Genomic DNA, 23,899 nt, shown 5'->3' with positions numbered 1-23,899 from the left:
TTATAAGTTAAGAATGAATTGCTACATATCATTAATTTATACTGCTAATTGTCCCTTTAAAACACACTATTAGGAGAAGAGAGGTGTGTTGGACTGTTGACTTGTACTGTGTCTGAGTGAGTGACTGATGCCCCTTTATGGTGTGTGTGTGTGTGTGTGCTCGTCAGTGGAGGCTGCTGAGGGGAGGACGGCTCATAATAATGGCCGGAACGGAGCAAATGGATTGGCATCAAACACCTGGAAACCATGGAAACCACTCTCTTTCTGGACAAACGTTTTACTGGAGATCAGAGGGCAGTGGAGCAGTGACTGAGAAGTACCTGTTGGCTTGAGCACTGTTTGACTGTACCTCCACCCAGACGTAGTGAAGAGAGGTGGAGCACCACCCAAAATACTGGCCTGGACTCAGTGACTCAACCCTAACCCTAACCCACTGTTTGACAGTACCTCCACCCAGACGTAGTGAAGAGAGGTGGAGCACCACCCAAAATACTGGCCTGGACTCAGTGACTCAACCCTAACCCTAACCCACTGTTTGACAGTACCTCCACCCAGACGTAGTGAAGAGAGGTGGAGCACCACCCAAAATACTGGCCTGGACTCAGTGACTCAACCCTAACCCTAACCCACTGTTTGACAGTACCTCCACCCAGACGTAGTGAAGAGAGGTGGAGCACCACCCAAAATACTGGCCTGGACTCAGTGACTCAACCCTAACCCTAACCCACTGTTTGACTGTACCTCCACCCAGACGTAGTGAAGAGAGGTGGAGCACCACCCAAAATACTGGCCTGGACTCAGTGACTCAACCCTAACCCTAACCCACTGTTTGACAGTACCTCCACCCAGACGTAGTGAAGAGAGGTGGAGCACCACCCAAAATACTGGCCTGGACTCAGTGACTCAACCCTAACCCTAACCCACTGTTTGACAGTACCTCCACCCAGACGTAGTGAAGAGAGGTGGAGCACCACCCAAAATACTGGCCTGGACTCAGTGACTCAACCCTAACCCTAACCCACTGTTTGACAGTACCTCCACCCAGACGTAGTGAAGAGAGGTGGAGCACCACCCAAAATACTGACCTGGACTCAGTGACTCAACCCTAACCCTAACCCACTGTTTGACTGTACCTCCACCCAGACGTAGTGAAGAGAGGTGGAGCACCACCCAAAATACTGGCCTGGACTCAGTGACTCAACCCTAACCCTAACCCACTGTTTGACAGTACCTCCACCCAGACGTAGTGAAGAGAGGTGGAGCACCACCCAAAATACTGGCCTGGACTCAGTGACTCAACCCTAACCCTAACCCACTGTTTGACAGGACCTCCACCCAGACGTAGTAAAGAGAGGTGGAGCACCACCCAAAATACTGGCCTGGACTCAGTGACTCAACCCTAACCCTAACCCACTGTTTGACTGTACCTCCACCCAGACGTAGTGAAGAGAGGTGGAGCACCACCCAAAAATACTGGCCTGGACTCAGTGACTCAACCCCCCAGTACTGTTCTGTTAAGCTCTCATTAAACTGGACACACACACACGCACACACGCACGCACGCACGCACGCACGCACGCACGCACACACACACACACACACACACACACACACACACACACACACACACTGACGACAGCTTTGTTCATGTGTGAGGGTTACATATGCATTTGATCAACATTTGGTGGAAGTGGTGTTTGTTTTCATTTGCAGGATATATGGCTATGAAACAGGACTAGTTTAGAGCTGCGGTTTCTGTTCTTTTAATACACGTTATAGAGCATTTACCAATGACCAAGCTGGCTGCAGGGGGTCGTATACTCCTGGAGGTCCAGGAACACTATGTCATCAGAGTCCAGCGTTACTGGGCGTGATCCATCCTCTCTTCCTGTGTGTTTCCATGTGGACAGCAGACCCAGAAAAGGCTTGGAGAGATGAGAGATACGTTCTGGGAAATTGGATGAATGGGGTAGAGGGGGAGGGAGAAAGGGGAGAGGGAGAAAGAGGGGGAAGAGGACCAGAAGAGATAAGAATGTGAGATGTCAGGATGAGCCTGATCCTCCTCTCCTCTCCTCTCCTCTCCTCTCCTCTCCTCTCCTCTCCTCTCCTCTCCTCTCCTCTCCTCTCCTCTCCTCTCCTCTCCTCTCCTCTCCTCTCTCTACAGATGGTCTGTGCTGTCACTCTGCTCCCTGTCTCAGCCTTCTCTCTCTCTGTTCCTCTTATCTGTTTAGTTTTTCCCATTTTGGGTTGCCTTGTTACAATCCCAGTGCAGATTTCCAAATTGTTTTTGTTTGACTTAAGAGCGTATTCATTTCAGCCTCTCCCCTCGGCCGTCTCTCCAGCCAACTTAAGCAGTTTGTATACGTGGCTCGCTCTGGCTGTAAGACAATGAGAAGAAATGTATGGTTATCATCTAAATGTACAATCTAAAATGAGTTTGTTTTTTACACTCGAGTTGAGAGAGATTTATGTCTCAGTAACTGTCTGAGTAACTTACAGTTTAAAAATTATTTTTACGAAGACATGTCAAGGAATGGAAATGTAATTCAAAACGGTCTAATAAAGTTTTATTTTGTCCAGTGAAGCTGCATGCCAATGCTACAGCGTAGGCTGCACAAAATGAAGTGCTAGACCGTTGGCTCTGCTTAGTCGAAATCCACGCCAACGATGTATCATCTGCTAATGCTGTCAATTAAATATGAGCCCAAGAATAAATGATGGTTCTGATAAGGGTTGTGGACTCTGTTCAGTTCAGAGACCACAGGACAGGCTGACTGGATTTCCTGTCTCTTTGTGTCTGGGACTGTGGTTTAACTAGGGACTTACTATCCTGCACAGCGTTGTCCTGGAGCTAAAGCTAGTCAGTTCCATTTATGCTGAGGGGCCTTACAGGCCTAACATCCTCATGATGGACACCCCAGCTGAAACAATTTGCGTGCGGCCATTCCCTCACAAAGCAGCTGCACCAGCCCACATAGCTTTCAAACCATTGAAGTGTATGTTAGGCACCAAACGGAAGATAACGAACTGAAAAGGAGAAGCACGACCTCATTTTCAATTTTTCTTGCGCTGTACCCAATGAAATCTTGCTTGATGGGTCGTTGTGGTTTTACAAATGTGTTTAATACATTTTATTTACACACTTATATTTCTGAAATGCACATTGTTATATTTGGTAACACGTACTTATTTCCCTTGACTCCAACCCCATCTGATAGGCCAATATGCAAAGCTTATGAAGTAACAGTGACACTGTCAAGAGCAGTGTGCGGGTTTCTTCTCTGTTCTCATCTTATTCAACTGTTACCATGCACCTGCTACAAAGATGTTGAATTTTGTATGAAAACAGACTGAAACAGGGAGGTACCACCAGTAGGTTAACTGCCTGTTCAGGGGCAGAAAGACAGAGTTGTACATTGTCAGCTCGGGGGTTTGAACCTGCAACCTTCCAGTTACTAGTCCAAAGCTCTAACCGCTATGCTATCCTGCCGCCCAGCATACAATACAACACATTATTACCCACTACTCTACCACAACATATCTACAATATAACACATTATTACACACTACTCTACCACAACATATCTACAATACAACACATTATTACACACTACTCTACCACAACATATCTACAATATAACACATTATTACACACTACTCTACCACAACATATCTACAATACAACACATTATTACACACTACTCTACCATAACATATCTACAATATAACACATTATTACACTCTACTCTACCATAACATATCTACAATACACATTAATACACACTACTCTACCACAACATATCTACAATACAACACATTATTACACTCTACCACAACATATCTACAATAAAACACATTATTACACACTACTCTACCACAACATATCTACAATACAACACATTATTACACTCTACCACAACATATCTACAATACACATTATTACACACTACTCTACCATAACATATCTACAATACACATTATAACACACTACTCTACCACAACATATCTACAATACAACACATTATTACACACTAATCTACCACAACATATCTACAATACAACACATTATTACACACTACTCTACCACAACATATCTACAATACAACACATTATTACACTCTACCACAACATATCTACAATACAACACATTATTACACACTACTCTACCACAACATATCTACAATACAACACATTATTACACTCTACCACAACATATCTACAACACAACACATTATTACACTCTACCCCAACATATCTACAATACAACACATTAATACACACTACTCTACCATAACATATCTACAATATAACACATTATTACACTCTACTCTACCATAACATATCTACAATACACATTAATACACACTACTCTACCACAACATATCTACAATACAACACATTATTACACTCTACCACAACATATCTACAATAAAACACATTATTACACACTATTATACCACAACATATCTACAATACAACACATTATTACACACTACTCTACCACAACATATCTACAATACACATTATTACACACTGCTCTACCATAACATATCTACAATACACATTATTACACACTACTCTACCACAACATATCTACAATACAACACATTATTACACACTAATCTACCATAACATATCTACAATACAACACATTATTACACACTACTCTACCACAACATATCTACAATACAACACATTATTACACACTACCACAACATATCTACAATACAACACATTATTACACTCTACCACAACATATCTACAATACAACACATTATTACACACTACTCTACCACAACATATCTACAATACAACACATTATTACACTCTACCACAACATATCTACAACACAACACATTATTACACTCTACCCCAACATATCTACAATACAACACACTACTCTACCACAACATATCTACAATATAACACATTATTACACACTACTCTACCACAACATATCTACAATACAACACATTATTACACTCTACCACAACATATCTACAATAAAACACATTATTACACACTATTCTACCACAACATATCTACAATACAACACATTATTACACACTACTCTACCACAACATATCTACAATACACATTATTACACACTGCTCTACCATAACATATCTACAATACACATTATTACACACTACTCTACCACAACATATCTACAATACAACACATTATTACACACTAATCTACCACAACATATCTACAATACAACACATTATTACACACTACTCTACCACAACATATCTACAATACAACACATTATTACACTCTACCACAACATATCTACAATACAACACATTATTACACACTACTCTACCACAACATATCTACAATACAACACATTATTACACTCTACCACAACATATCTACAACACAACACATTATTACACTCTACCCCAACATATCTACAATACAACACACTACTCTACCACAACATATCTACAATATAACACATTATTACACACTACTCTACCACAACATATCTACAATACAACACATTATTACACTCTACTCTACCATAACATATCTACAATACACAATAATACACACTACTCTACCACAACATATCTACAATACAACACATTATTACACTCTACCACAACATATCTACAACACAACACATTATTACACTCTACCCCAACATATCTACAATACAACACACTACTCTACCACAACATATCTACAATACAACACATTATTACACTCTACCACAACATATCTACAATACAACACATTATTACACACTACTCTACCACAACATATCTACAATACAACACATTATTACACTCTACCACAACATATCTACAACACAACACATTATTACACTCTACCCCAACATATCTACAATACAACACACTACTCTACCACAACATATCTACAATATAACACATTATTACACACTACTCTACCACAACATATCTACAATACAACACATTATTACACTCTACCACAACATATCTACAATAAAACACATTATTACACACTACTCTACCACAACATATCTACAATACAACACATTAATACACACTACTCTACCATAACATATCTACAATATAACACATTATTACACTCTACTCTACCATAACATATCTACAATACACATTAATACACACTACTCTACCACAACATATCTACAATACAACACATTATTACACTCTACCACAACATATCTACAATAAAACACATTATTACACACTATTATACCACAACATATCTACAATACAACACATTATTACACACTACTCTACCACAACATATCTACAATACACATTATTACACACTGCTCTACCATAACATATCTACAATACACATTATTACACACTACTCTACCACAACATATCTACAATACAACACATTATTACACACTAATCTACCATAACATATCTACAATACAACACATTATTACACACTACTCTACCACAACATATCTACAATACAACACATTATTACACACTACCACAACATATCTACAATACAACACATTATTACACTCTACCACAACATATCTACAATACAACACATTATTACACACTACTCTACCACAACATATCTACAATACAACACATTATTACACTCTACCACAACATATCTACAACACAACACATTATTACACTCTACCCCAACATATCTACAATACAACACACTACTCTACCACAACATATCTACAATACAACACATTATTACACTCTACCACAACATATCTACAATATAACACATTATTACACTCTACTCTACCATAACATATCTACAATACACATTAATACACACTACTCTACCACAACATATCTACAATACAACACATTATTACACTCTACCACAACATATCTACAATAAAACACATTATTACACACTATTCTACCACAACATATCTACAATACAACACATTATTACACACTACTCTACCACAACATATCTACAATACACATTATTACACACTGCTCTACCATAACATATCTACAATACACATTATTACACACTACTCTACCACAACATATCTACAATACAACACATTATTACACACTAATCTACCACAACATATCTACAATACAACACATTATTACACACTACTCTACCATAACATATCTACAATATAACACATTATTACACTCTACTCTACCATAACATATCTACAATACACATTAATACACACTACTCTACCACAACATATCTACAATACAACACATTATTACACTCTACCACAACATATCTACAATAAAACACATTATTACACACTATTCTACCACAACATATCTACAATAAAACACATTATTACACACTATTCTACCACAACATATCTACAATACAACACATTATTACACTCTACCACAACATATCTACAATACACATTATTACACACTGCTCTACCATAACATATCTACAATACACATTATTACACACTACTCTACCACAACATATCTACAATACAACACATTATTACACACTAATCTACCACAACATATCTACAATACAACACATTATTACACACTACTCTACCACAACATATCTACAATACAACACATTATTACACACTACCACAACATATCTACAATACAACACATTATTACACACTACTCTACCACAACATATCTACAATACAACACATTATTACACACTACTCTACCACAACATATCTACAATACAACACATTATTACACACTACTCTACCACAACATATCTACAATACAACACATTATTACACTCTACTCTACCATAACATATCTACAATACACATTAATACACACTACTCTACCACAACATATCTACAATACAACACATTATTACACTCTACCACAACATATCTACAATAAAACACATTATTACACACTACTCTACCACAACATATCTACAATACAACACATTATTACACACTACTCTACCATAACATATCTACAATACAACACATTATTACACTCTACCACAACATATCTACAATACACATTATTACACACTGCTCTACCATAACATATCTACAATACACATTATTACACACTACTCTACCACAACATATCTACAATACAACACATTATTACACACTAATCTACCACAACATATCTACAATACAACACATTATTACACACTACTCTACCACAACATATCTACAATACAACACATTATTACACACTACCACAACATATCTACAATACAACACATTATTACACACTACTCTACCACAACATATCTACAATACAACACATTATTACACACTACTCTACCACAACATATCTACAATACAACACATTATTACACACTACTCTACCACAACATATCTACAATACAACACATTATTACACTCTACCACAACATATCTACAATAAAACACATTATTACACACTACTCTACCACAACATATCTACAATACAACACATTATTACACACTACTCTACCATAACATATCTACAATATAACACATTATTACACTCTACTCTACCATAACATATCTACAATACACATTAATACACACTACTCTACCACAACATATCTACAACATAACACATTATTACACTCTACCATAACATATCTACAATACACATTAATACACACTACTCTACCACAACATATCTACAATACAACACATTATTACACTCTACCACAACATATCTACAATAAAACACATTATTACACACTACTCTACCACAACATATCTACAATACAACACATTATTACACACTACTCTACCACAACATATCTACAATATAACACATTATTACACTCTACTCTACCACAACGTGTATAGTGTTGTGTCATCAGCATACATAGACACACAGGCTTTACTCAGTGCCAGTGGCAGGTCATTAGTAAAGATTTTTTAAAGTAAGGGACCTACACAGCTGCTCTGGGGAATGCCTGATTTTACCTGGATTATGTTTATGAGGCTTCCATTAAAGAACACCCTCTGTGTTCTGTTAGACAGGTAACTCTCAATTCACAATATAGCAGGGGATGTAAAGCCACAGATTATGGATGTAAGAGCTGTTTCTGCAGCTTTTAACATTATATTATCAATCTTCTTATTATAAATTTATCTCAGCAAATCATCAGTCATTTGTGTAAGTTCCATATATGTTGAATGCCCTTCCCTATAAGTGTTCTGAAAGTCTGTTGTTAAATAGTTTTCCGTGAAATACCATTGTATCTGGTCAAACACATTTTTTCCCAAAGGTTTACTAAGGGTTGGTAACAGGGTGATTGGTTGGCTGTTTGCGCCAGTAAACGGTGCTTTGCTATTCTTAGCAGAATGACCTTTGCTTCTCTCCAGGCCTGAGGACACTCACTTTGCTGTAGGCTCGGATTGACAAATAGGAGTGTCAATATAATCTGCTTTCATCCCCAATAATTTTCCATTCTAGTTGTCCAGACCCAGAAAAGCTTGTCGTTGTTGATAGACAATAACAAAAAATGCACCTTTTCCACACTCACTTTACGTAATTCAAATTTACAATGCTTGCCTTTCATAATTCGGTCAGTTATATATGGATGTACAGTATAGGTTCAGAATTTGTTATTGTCATGGTTGTCATGTCATGCCTAAGTTTAAAAAATATACAGGTATATAATTAAAGAAGTTATATATCAGTGGGGTTTTAATGATGAATGAACCATCTGATTCAATGAATGATGGAGCCGAGTTCGCCTTTTTGCCCAAAATTTAATTTAAGATGTTTTAGCCGGGTTTGTAAAGATGAGATCAATACATTTGTAAATACCCTGGTAGGTTGCCTGATAACCTGAACCAGGTTGCATGCACTGGTTACAGATTGAAGCTTTTTCTTAAGTGGGAAGCTTGATGAAAGCCAGTCAATATTTAGATCACCCAGAAAATATACCTCTCTGTTGATATCACATAAATTATCAAGCATTTCACACATACAGTATTATCCAGATACTGACAGTTAGCACTTGGTGGTCTACAGCAACTGCCCTCAAGAATGGACTTTAGGTGAGGAAGGTTAACCTGTTTGTCAGTATATGAATATTATCTCTTACTAGCATGTTATCGATTTCATGAAACTTGTTTTTTAGGCTACATAGGTTAATGTGGGCTATTTTTAGTTATTTTCTATGATTCTTGATTGTTTTTATTACTTTACTGAGAGGCTTATCAGAGGTAAACATGACAGTGATATTTATGTTTGAGCTGATATTTATGTTTGAGCTGCAGGGTAAACTTCACACAGTGGCTTTCATACTAGGGCTAGCAGTATAACTCAGGTTCAGAGGCACACGATTACTGCTGACAATAGCTGTAGAACTGACAGAGGCATTCGGGGGAGTTAGAGGGACAGACATTAGGTTACTTACATTATGACTGCCAACACCCCTGGGACAATGTACATTTGCAGCAACACTATAACTCAGCAACACAATGGTGGGGATTATCTGAGCAGGGTTTGGGTCACTATTAAGTCATTGTCTCAACGCAGCCTTAAAACGCGTGGACAGGGTCCAGGAACCATGATGATTTGGATGGAATCCGTCATTCTTGGAGCGCATATTCTGTTTACAAAAGGTGTCACAGTTACCTATAAAAGTTATGCCAACAGAGCTATAGTAGTGTTTCAGCTAGGTTTGTAATGCCAGTAGCCTGCTGAATCAATTGCTTTTGGAGGCTTTCAGAGCTTTTTGAGTCTTTTAGGGCCTTTTGGAGTCTTTCAGAGCAGTATGGAGTCTTTCAGGGCAGTATGGAGTCTTTCGGGGCTTTTGGAGTCTTTCAGGGCAGTATGGAGCCGTTCAGGGCTTTTGGAGTCTTTCAGGGCAGTATGGAGTCTTTCAGGGCAGTATGGAGTCTTTCAGGGCAGTATGGAGTCTTTCAGGGCTTTTGGAATCTTTCAGGGCAGTATGGAGTCGTTCAGGGCAGTATGGAGTCTTTCAGGGCAGTATGGAGTCTTTCAGGGCTTTTGGAGTCTTTCAGGGCAGTATGGAGTCTTTCAGGGCAGTATGGAGTCTTTCAGGGCTTTTGGAGTCTTTCAGGGCTTTTGGAGTCTTTCAGGGCTTTTGGTGTCTTTCAGGGCTTTTGGAGTCTTTCAGGGCTTCTGGAGTCTTTCAGGGCTTTTGGAGTCTTTCAGGGCTTTTGGTGTCTTTCAGGGCTTTTGGAGTCTTTCAGGGCTTTTGGAGTCTTTCAGGGCTTTTGGAGTCCTTTAGGGCTTTTGGAGTCTTTTAGGACTTTTGGAGTCTTTCAGGGCTTTTGGAGTCTTTCAGGGCTTTTGGAGTCTGTCAGGGCTTTTGGAGTCCTTTAGGGCTTTTGGAGTCTTTCAGGGCAGTATGGAGTCTCAGGGCTTTTGGAGTCTTTCAGGGCTTTTGGAGTCTTTTAGGACTTTCTGGAGTCTTTTAGGGCTTTAGGAGTCTTTTAGGACTTTCTGGAGTCTTTCAGAGCTTTTTGGAGTCTCAGAGCTGTATGGAGTCTTTCAGGTATGACAGAGTGTAATGACAGCTGTAGTACTTTAACAGTTGTCAAATAATGCTTCGGTCTGCTTGGCTGCTGCACACAGACAAACACACACACACACACACACACACACACACACACACACACATACACACACAGGGAGGGTCAAGTTAGCAGGGTTAGGTTAACAGGGTCAGGTGAACAGGGTCAGGTTAAAAGGGTCAAGTTAACCGGGTTAGGTTAACAGGGTCATGGTAGGGTTAGGCGAACAGGGTCAGGTGAACAGGGTTAGGTGAGCAGGGTCAGGTGAATAGGGTCAGGTGAACAGGGTTAGGTGAACAGGGCCAGGTGAACAGGGTCAGGTGAACAGGGTCAGGTGAACAGGGTCAGGTGAACAGGGTTAGGTGAACAGGGTTAGGTGAACAGGGTTAGGTGAACAGGGTTAGGTGAACAGGGTTAGGTTAACAGGGTCAGGTGAGCAGGATCAGGTGAACAGGTTTAGGCTATACAGGGTTAGGTGAACAGGGTTAGGCTATACAGGGTCTGGTGAACAGGGTCAGGTGAACAGGGTCAGGTGAACAGGGTTAGGCTATACAGGGTTAGGCTATACAGGGTTAGGCTATACAGTGCCAGGTGTACAGTAGCCTATACATGATTTCCCTGTCTCATGATTATCCTCTCTCTCTCTCTCTCTCTCTCTCTCTCTCTCTCTCTCTCTCTCTCTCTCTCTCTCTCTCTCTCTCTCTCTCCCTCTCAAACAGATGGACCCAGTGCAGAAGGCGGTGATCAACCATACCTTCGGCATTCCACTGGTGAAAACCAAGAGGCCCATCATCTCTTGTAACGTCTGCCAGATACGCTTCAACTCTGAGGTACAGAACAGCTCCTACCAACACCCAGAATACTCACTCTGACTCTAACCCTGTAATGTCTGCCAGATACTTTCAACTCTGAGGTACAGCACAGCTCCTACCAACACCCAGAATACTCACTCTGACTCTAACCCTGTAATGTCTGCCAGATACTTTCAACTCTGAGGTACAGAACAGCTCCTACCAACACCCAGAATACTCACTCTGACTCTAACCCTGTAATGTCTGCCAGATACTTTCAACTCTGAGGTACAGCACAGCTCCTACCAACACCCAGAATACTCACTCTGACTCTAACCCTGTAATGTCTGCCAGATACTTTCAGCTCTGAGGTACAGCACACTATAGAACTTCTGACATACTCACACCAACCCTGTAACCTTCAACTCCTTCCACAACCCACCATACACGACAACAACTACCACAACTCACCATTCAGGACAGCTACTACCAGAACCCACCATTCAGGACAACCCACTACCACAACTCACCATTCAGGACAGCTACTACCAGAACCCACCATTCAGGACAGCTACTACCACAACCCACCATACACGACAACAACTACCACAACTCACCATACACGACAACAACTACCACAACTCACCATTCAGGACAGCTACTACCACAACTCACCATACACGACAACAACTACCACAACTCACCATACAGGACAGCTCCTACCACAACTCACCATACAGGACAGCTCCTACCACAACTCACCATACAGGACAGCTACTACCACAACCCACCATACAGGACAGCTACTACCACAACTCACCATAAAAGACAGCTCCTACCACAACTCACCATACAGGACAGCTCCTACCACAACTCACCATACAGGACAGCTACTACCACAACCCACCATACAGGACAGCTACTACCACAACTCACCATAAAAGACAGCTCCTACCACAACTCACCATACAGGACACCTACTACCACAACTCACCATACAGGACACCTACTACCACAACCAACCATACAGGACACCTACTACCAGAACCCACCATTCACAACAGCTCCTACAACAACTCACCATACGGGACACATACTACCACAACTCACCATACAGGACACCTACTACCACAACCCACCATACAGGACACCTACTACCACAACTCACCATACAGGACACCTACTACCACAACCCACCATACAGGACACCTACTACCACAACTCACCATACAGGACACCTACTACCACAACTCACCATACAGGACACCTACTACCACAGCTCACCATACAGGACACCTACTACCACAACCCACCATACAGGACACCTACTACCACAGCTCACCATACAGGACACCTACTACCACAACCCACCATACAGTACACCTACTACCACAACTCACCATACAGGACACCTACTACCACAACTCATCATACAGGACACCTACTACCACAGCTCACCATACAGGACACCTACTACCACAACCCACCATACAGGACACCTACTACCACAACTCACCATACAGGACACCTACTACCACAACTCACCATACAGGACATCTACTACCACAACCCACCATACAGGACACCTACTACCACAACCCACCATACAGGACACCTACTACCACAACTCACCATACAGGACACCTACTACCACAACTCACCATACAGGACACCTACTACCACAACCCACCATACAGGACACCTATTACCACAACTCACCATACAGGACACCTACTACCACAGCTCACCATACAGGACACCTACTACCACAACCCACCATACAGGACACCTACTACCACAACTCACCATACAGGACACCTACTACCACAACTCACCATACAGGACACCTACTACCACAGCTCACCATACAGGACACCTACTACCACAACCCACCATACAGGACACCTACTACCACAGCTCACCATACAGGACACCTACTACCACAACCCACCATACAGTACACCTACTACCACAACTCACCATACAGGACACCTACTACCACAACTCATCATACAGGACACCTACTACCACAGCTCACCATACAGGACACCTACTACCACAACCCACCATACAGGACACCTACTACCACAACTCACCATACAGGACACCTACTACCACAACTCACCATACAGGACATCTACTACCACAACCCACCATACAGGACACCTACTACCACAACTCACCATACAGGACAGCTCCTACCAGAACTCACCATACAGGACACCTTCTACCACAACTCACCATACAGGACACCTACTACCACAACTCACCATACAGGACACCTACTACCACAACCCACCATACAGGACACCTACTACCACAACTCACCATACAGGACACCTACTACCACAACTCACCATACAGGACACCTACTACCACAGCTCACCATACAGGACACCTACTACCACAACCCACCATACAGGACACCTACTACCACAACTCACCATACAGGACACCTACTACCACAACTCACCATACAGGACACCTACTGCCACAACTCACCATACAGGACACCCACTACCACAACTCACCATACAGGACACCTACTACCACAACCCACCATACAGGACACCTACTACCACAACTCACCATACAGGACACCTACTACCACAACTCACCATACAGGACACCTACTACCACAGCTCACCATACAGGACACCTACTACCACAACCCACCATACAGGACACCTACTACCACAACCCACCATACAGGACACCTGCTACCACAACTCACCTTACAGGACACCTACTACCACAACCCACCATACAGGACACCTACTACCACAGCTCACCATACAGGACACCTACTGCCACAACCCACCATACAGGACACCTACTACCACAACCCACCATACAGGACACCTACTACCACAACTCACCATACAGGACACCTACTACCACAACTCACCATACAGGACACCTACTACCACAACTCACCATACAGGACACCTACTACCACAACTCACCATACAGGACACCTACTACCACAACCCACCATACAGGACACCTACTACCACAACTCACCATACAGGACACCTACTAACACAGCTCACCATACAGGACACCTACTACCACCTCACCATACAGGACACCTACTACCACAACCCACCATACAGGACACCTACTACCACAACCCACCATACAGGACACCTACTACCACAACCCACCATACAGGACACCTACTACCACAACCCACCATACAGGACACCTAATACCACAACTCACCATACAGGACACCTACTACCACAACTCACCATACAGGACACCTACTACCACAACCCACCATACAGGACACCTACTACCACAACTCACCATACAGGACACCTACTAACACAGCTCACCATACAGGACACCTACTACCACAACCCACCATACAGGACACCTACTACCACAACTCACCATACAGGACACCTACTACCACAACTCACCATACAGGACACCTACTACCACAACCCACCATACAGGACACCTACTACCACAACTCACCATACAGGACACCTACTACTACAGCTCACCATACAGGACACCTACTACCACAACCCACCATACAGGACACCTACTACCACAACTCACCATACAGGACACCTACTACCACAACTCACCATACAGGACACCTACTACCACAGCTCACCATACAGGACACCTACTACCACAACCCACCATACAGGACACCTACTACCACAGCTCACCATACAGGACACCTACTACCACAACCCACCATACAGTACACCTACTACCACAACTCACCATACAGGACACCTACTACCACAACTCATCATACAGGACACCTACTACCACAGCTCACCATACAGGACACCTACTACCACAACCCACCATACAGGACACCTACTACCACAACTCACCATACAGGACACCTACTACCACAACTCACCATACAGGACATCTACTACCACAACCCACCATACAGGACACCTACTACCACAACCCACCATACAGGACACCTACTACCACAACTCACCATACAGGACACCTACTACCACAACTCACCATACAGGACACCTACTACCACAACCCACCATACAGGACACCTACTACCACAACTCACCATACAGGACACCTACTACCACAGCTCACCATACAGGACACCTACTACCACAACCCACCATACAGGACACCTACTACCACAACTCACCATACAGGACACCTACTACCACAACTCACCATACAGGACACCTACTACCACAGCTCACCATACAGGACACCTACTACCACAACCCACCATACAGGACACCTACTACCACAGCTCACCATACAGGACACCTACTACCACAACCCACCATACAGTACACCTACTACCACAACTCACCATACAGGACACCTACTACCACAACTCATCATACAGGACACCTACTACCACAGCTCACCATACAGGACACCTACTACCACAACCCACCATACAGGACACCTACTACCACAACTCACCATACAGGACACCTACTACCACAACTCACCATACAGGACATCTACTACCACAACCCACCATACAGGACACCTACTACCACAACTCACCATACAGGACAGCTCCTACCAGAACTCACCATACAGGACACCTTCTACCACAACTCACCATACAGGACACCTACTACCACAACTCACCATACAGGACACCTACTACCACAACCCACCATACAGGACACCTACTACCACAACTCACCATACAGGACACCTACTACCACAACTCACCATACAGGACACCTACTACCACAGCTCACCATACAGGACACCTACTACCACAACCCACCATACAGAACACCTACTACCACAACTCACCATACAGGACACCTACTACCACAACTCACCATACAGGACACCTACTGCCACAACTCACCATACAGGACACCCACTACCACAACTCACCATACAGGACACCTACTACCACAACCCACCATACAGGACACCTACTACCACAACTCACCATACAGGACACCTACTACCACAACTCACCATACAGGACACCTACTACCACAGCTCACCATACAGGACACCTACTACCACAACCCACCATACAGGACACCTACTACCACAACCCACCATACAGGACACCTGCTACCACAACTCACCTTACAGGACACCTACTACCACAACCCACCATACAGGACACCTACTACCACAGCTCACCATACAGGACACCTACTGCCACAACCCACCATACAGGACACCTACTACCACAACCCACTATACAGGACACCTACTACCACAACTCACCATACAGGACACCTACTATCACAACTCACCATACAGGACACCTACTACCACAACTCACCATACAGGACACCTACTACCACAACTCACCATACAGGACACCTACTACCACAACCCACCATACAGGACACCTACTACCACAACTCACCATACAGGACACCTACTAACACAGCTCACCATACAGGACACCTACTACCACCTCACCATACAGGACACCTACTACCACAACCCACCATACAGGACACCTACTACCACAACCCACCATACAGGACACCTACTACCACAACTCCACCATACAGGACACCTACTACCACAACTCACCATACAGGACACCTACTACCACAACTCACCATACAGGACACCTACTACCACAACTCACCATACAGGACACCTACTACCACAACCCACCATACAGGACACCTACTACCACAACTCACCATACAGGACATCTACTACCTCAGCTCACCATACAGGACACCTACTACCACAACCCACCATACAGGACACCTACTACCACAACTCACCATACAGGACACCTACTACCACAGCTCACCATACAGGACACCTACTACCACAACCCACCATACAGGACACCTACTACCACAGCTCACCATACAGGACACCTACTACCACAACCCACCATACAGGACACCTACTACCACAACTCACCATACAGGACACCTACTACCACAACTCACCATACAGGACACCTACTACCACAGCTCACCATACAGGACACCTACTACCACAACCCACCATACAGGACACCTACTACCACAACTCACCATACAGGACACCTACTACCACAACTCACCATACAGGACACCTACTACCACAACCCACCATACAGGACACCTACTACCACAACTCACCATACAGGATAGCTCCTACCAGAACTCACCATACAGGACACCTACTACCACAACTCACCATACAGGACACCTACTACCACAACCCACCATACAGGACACCTACTACCACAGCTCACCATACAGGACACCTACTACCACAACCCACCATACAGGACACCTACTACCACAACCCACCATACAGGACACCTACTACCACAACTCACCATACAGGACACCTACTACCACAACTCACCATACAGGACACCTACTACCACAACTCACCATACAGGACACCTACTACCACAACTCACCATACAGGACACCTACTACCACAACTCACCATACAGGACACCTACTACCACAACCCACCATACAGGACACCTACTACCACAACTCACCATACAGGACACCTACTACCACTATATACTCTCTGTTTAGATGGCTATTTTTCTTTTTGCTATTCTTTATCTCTTTGTTTATTTCTCTGAGGAAGGAAGTGGTGACACCATGGAGGGGATGCATATATCTATTTGTGTTTCTGTCGTGTTTGGTGCTTCTGTTTGTGTCTGTTTGTGTTATGTTGTGGCTTGGCAGTTGGAGCCTCATTGGAGTATGTTTTTTCGAGCCCAAGTGAGAGTTGTGTGAGAGATGTAGTACAGCAGAAATGGGTTCAAATACCATATTAAATATTTGAATGTGTTTGCTGTAGCCTGCCTGGCGTGCAAGATGGGCAAGATTTTGTATTTTGTGGACTTTTCTATTTATTCCAATGCAACAGGTAAGCTCAATCAAGCACAGATAAACTATTTTAAATGATTTCAAATAGTATTTGACCCCAGGTCTGTAGTACAGTACTGAAGATATGGCCCTAGAGTGTTGCTAGGCAATTGTTTGAGTTAAACTTTGTTTATCCAGGCGAGTCAATTAAGAAGAACAAATTCTTATTTACAATGACGGCCTGGCAAAGAGACAGCAAGCTGAGAGCATGAAATAGGATTTTCTCTCCCCCAGATCAACATGGGAAAGTTGACTTAGGATGTTCTTGGTGGTATGGAAACTGATTTAGGGAGGTCTAGGGAGGCAGGTAGCCTAGTGGTTAGAGCGTTAGGCCAGTAACCTAAAGGTTGCTGGTTTGAATCCCAGAGCCAACAATGTGCCCTTGAGCAAGTCGTTCTGGATAAGAGCATCAGCTAAAATGTTAAAAGTTGTGTTGCAAATGGCACCCTATGAAGTGCACTATTTTGGACCAGGACCCATAGGAGATAGGGTGTCATTTGTGACACACATGAAGTCTCTGTGCAGCAGCATCAGGTTTTTAGACCACCTTCTCTTCTATAGTCTGATTAATGTGAATCATCCACTCTGCTAAAAACAGCATTTTCATCTGTCTACCCATATGGTATAGTTTATCTCCAAGTGTTTTTAATGTGCAAAAGCATAACATAGGGTATAGGTTTATCTAGATGTCATGTTGTAATGCAGTGTGCATGAATGCAACATAAGTTTTTTTTAAAGCAAAAAAAAATAAATGGTTTAATGTCTCATATCACCAACATTCTCTGAATGCTTTAGAAGGCCTCTCTTTATCTTACTGTAGCAAATCACACTATCAGTGTATCCATCAGTAGAAAGTCCCTTTAGTCTGTTGGCCTATAGCGGAGTATTGGACCTTGGCTGTTATGGGCATAGTATCCTGTGGCATATATAAGTCAGACACAGATTTTACTGCTGCACACAAACCCACACGCAGGCTAGGGAGTGTCCCATAACACACCTAGAGGGAGTGTCCAGTAACCCACATCTAGTATTACTGAACAGCCTACAAACATGGCCTCTGTGTGGTTTTTGTGGTGCAGAGCTGGTTTCTTCTAGGCAGCAGTAGAGCTGTGCAGGCCACAGAGGTAGAGCCATCCATAAGACACTCAAGATCCTGTGTGGCTCTGCTGGTAAAAGTGTGGCACTTTTTAAAAACATATTGTGGTTGACCCAGTCAAATTAGTTTTGAGTATCCGCCCTGACCGAGTATCCGCCCTGACCGAGTGGAATGGTATTCTGGAAAGAAATATACATACATGTTTGACATCACATTTGACCTTATCTAAACAGACAAGATAGAAGTGTGTAGCCTGTGGGGGTTCATTTCTTTACTATCAAATGAGGAGAGACAAACTTATCACACAAGTCAGAGTTATACTTAAACTAAATCTTTAATAGTGAGAGCTTTGCCATAGCGATGGCTGGTCGACGAATCACCATCTCTGATGATCCGTTGAGAGCGCCAACACAAAGACTACTGAGATCTTTTATAGCAAAGATCCACCCCCTAGTCGACATAACAAACCACAGGAACGGGTCACAAGGTGAGACTTTATAAATGACAAAGCAGTATCCCGTAGCCAGATAGCATTCGCTATATATTATCGTTCAGTTTGGCCCCTAAGACGAGGTTCCGATCTCAATCCTGGTACTCATAAAACAAAAATACTAACTCAACCAATGGCATAAATCAATTGTCAACTCCAGATACTCCCATCTCAAGTAAAACCCCTTCTTTATCCCACTCTTGGACAAGCTCACTGAGGGGAGTGAGCCTCTAGGTCATACACTCTCCCAGGATAAGTGCAACATCAGAGAGGACATACAATGGTTCCAGACACTACCATACACCTCCCCCAATGCCAAAGAAGGGAGTGACTGGCGCACAGACATTGTGGAGACAAGTAATTGGTTCCCCATTAATCACGTCATCCCTTCACATGGTTTAAGAATAGGTAAAGACACATTCACACATGAAGACAATATTCCATCCTGTTCTCTTCCCTTTCTGATATTCTGCATAGCACCAGGGACATGTGAAAGACAAGCCTGACCTCTCCCCTCTCTGGGCCCCAGGTGACTGGGCCCCAGCTGAAGGAAGAAGTGCAACTGCCAACACCAGAGTCCGAAGGGAAACATTCTAATAACGAGTATATCACATAAGCATGTTATGCAGATAAGACATCTGTCATGATGTTGGCCTGTGGGTAAGGTTTATGACCCCCCCATAAATACCTTTCTCCCCTATCTCTCTTGACTCTACTGAAGGACTGTTGAATAGCCTTTGTTAATCATAGAGAGTCTGAGAACATCAAACAAGTGGGGGGAAAGAAACCATATTTCGGTAATAGAACCAATTGAAAATATGCGTTGGTACTTAATGAATATGATGTCAGTTTGGTTGTCATCTGAAACATTATGACTGATGACAGGACGACATAAACTGTATCTGGGAAAGTCTACACATTCTAGTTATCAGATTCACATGGAATTGTTGTGCAATTTAATTGTTCAAATGTGACACTATTTGTGAAAAGATTAAATGTAATTTTAGCTTCCAAATGAGAGATTTGGGTTTTCATGAAGTTAGAGCTCTGCTCAATCAGTGGCCCGCCCCTGTGAAGAGACATGGGTTATAAACTATGAAACACACCCTCCTCTCCCTCCACTATATAAGCCCTTGATGAAAAGTTAACTATCTGTTCTGAGGACAATAGGACGACAGTCCATACGTTGAAAAGGGCTAACATGTCAACTACAGAACTAAGCCAACCTCAGCGTGAGCTTTGGTTGTGAATGGTATAAACTTTGAACTCTTATTCACGAAAGAAGTGAGACATCCTAGCCGTTGAGTTAGCAACAGCAGCTGTAAACGTGGGCTAGGAAAGGACGGACAACGTATCCAGTCTACCACACAACGATGATACTACAACGTATCCAATTTACCACCAGTGACATTCTTCCGAGGACAGGATGATCTCTTTTGGCCAACACTGCCAGCATCTACGACCAACCTACCGAAGCGCAGCTCAGAGTCAATATTTATTGCATTTTCCTTTTCCAAATGGCTAGGGACTTTTTCATTTATGACATAATTTGCAATCAAGGTATGATTAATTCTGTGTATATGTAATTCTGTGTGATTAGTTAGGTATTTAGTAAATAAACAATTAAACCCAATTTTGTATTGCTGATCTAACTTGTTAGCCAGGGTTCGTGAAGATAACCAAGAATTCTACGATGTTCAGATGAGACTGAAATAAGGTGACGATTAATATTGACTGCTATTGATGTAAAATATTACTAGGTCTTTCAGAGTTTATTCGGAAGATAACAGCTCTATAAACACTCTTTCGTGGTGCCCCGACTTTCTAGTTAATTACATTTACATGATTAGCTCAATCAGGTAATATTAATTACAGAGAAAGTATTTTATAGAATAGCATGTCATATCACTTAATCCGGCATTGCCAAAGACACAACACATTTTATTTATCTATGTTACACAACTAATTCTGATTCTTCCGCCACAAGCCTCCCCAAGTTACAAGTCTCCCAGAGCCATACATAATATGTCTGTCATTTGCTGTTGCCTTCCACATAATGTCAATATTTTCCTGCTCCTGCAGGGCCCAGGTTCCATGCTGGGTATAAATTCATTGTTTATAGCCCAGAACGGGACCTCTCAGCCATACAAGTATGACACATAAACATGCTGGTAAATATTGACACTGACCAATAAAGAGTTACGTAATCTACCTCGGGGTGGCCAACTATGACCCCTGATCCACAGCTAGCTCGGAAAGGGACCTGAGAAGGATTTCAGCACCCCACTCACCCTCAGCGCCAGTCTCTGCAAAGCTCCCCACCCTTACCCTACACTACACTACCTTACCATACCATACACTACTCTACACTACCATACCATACCCTACACCAACCCTACTCTACACTACCATACAATACAAGACACTACACTACCCTACACTATTCTACAGTCATGGCCAAAAGTTTTGAGAATGACACAAATATTAATTTCCACAAAGTTTGCTGCTTCAGTGTCTTTAGGTATTTTTGTCAGATGTTACTATGGAATACTGAAGTATGATTACAGGCAAGTATCAAAGGCTTTTATTGACAATTACAAGAAGAGCTCACCTTGTCTCCTCCGGACAAGCTTTTTTTCCGGATGCCCCAAACAATCGGAAAGTGGATTCATCAGAGAAAATGACTTTACCCCAGTCCTCAGCAGTCCAATCCCTGTACATTTAGCAGAATATCAGTCTGTCCCTGATGTTTTTCCTGGAGGGAAGTGGCTTCTTTGCTGCCCTTCTTGACACCAGGCCATCCTCCAAAAGTCTTCACCTCACTGTACATGCAGATGCACTCACGCCTGCCTGCTGCCATTCCTGAGCAAGCTCTGTACTGGTGGTGCCCCGATCCCAAAGCTGAATCAACTTTAGGAGATGGTCCTGGCGCTTGCTGGTCTTTCTTGGGCGCCCTGAAGCCTTCTTCACAACAATTGAACTGCTCTCCTTGAAGTTCTTGATGATCCGATAAATAGTTCATTTAGGTGCAATCTTACTGGCAGCAATATCCTTGCCTGTGAAGCCCTTTTTGTGTAAAGCAATGATGACGGCACATGTTTCCTTGAAGTTAACCATGGTTGACAGAGGAAGAATAATGATTCTAAGCACCACCCTCCTTTTGAAACTTCCAGTCTGTTATTCGAACTCAATCAGCATGACAGAGTGATCTCCAACCTTGTCCTCGTCAACACT

At 42.6% G+C, this 23,899-nt stretch overlaps 1 protein-coding gene across 1 annotated transcript in view; it reads left to right on the top strand.

The window, feature by feature from the left end:
- The window catches only part of LOC139416854 (zinc finger protein 385A-like), a 153,835-nt gene that overhangs the window by 102,216 nt on the left and 27,720 nt on the right, over positions 1-23,899 (top strand). The window contains exon 3 of the mRNA XM_071165990.1: positions 12,157-12,267. Within this exon, the coding sequence (XP_071022091.1) occupies positions 12,157-12,267 (111 nt within the window). The remainder of the gene's footprint in view (positions 1-12,156; positions 12,268-23,899) is intronic.

Source organism: Oncorhynchus clarkii, chromosome 9 (assembly GCF_045791955.1).
Source record: "Oncorhynchus clarkii lewisi isolate Uvic-CL-2024 chromosome 9, UVic_Ocla_1.0, whole genome shotgun sequence".
NCBI classification, from domain to species: Eukaryota; Metazoa; Chordata; class Actinopteri; order Salmoniformes; family Salmonidae; genus Oncorhynchus; species Oncorhynchus clarkii.
This window is presented reverse-complemented; position numbering and strand designations above follow the sequence as displayed.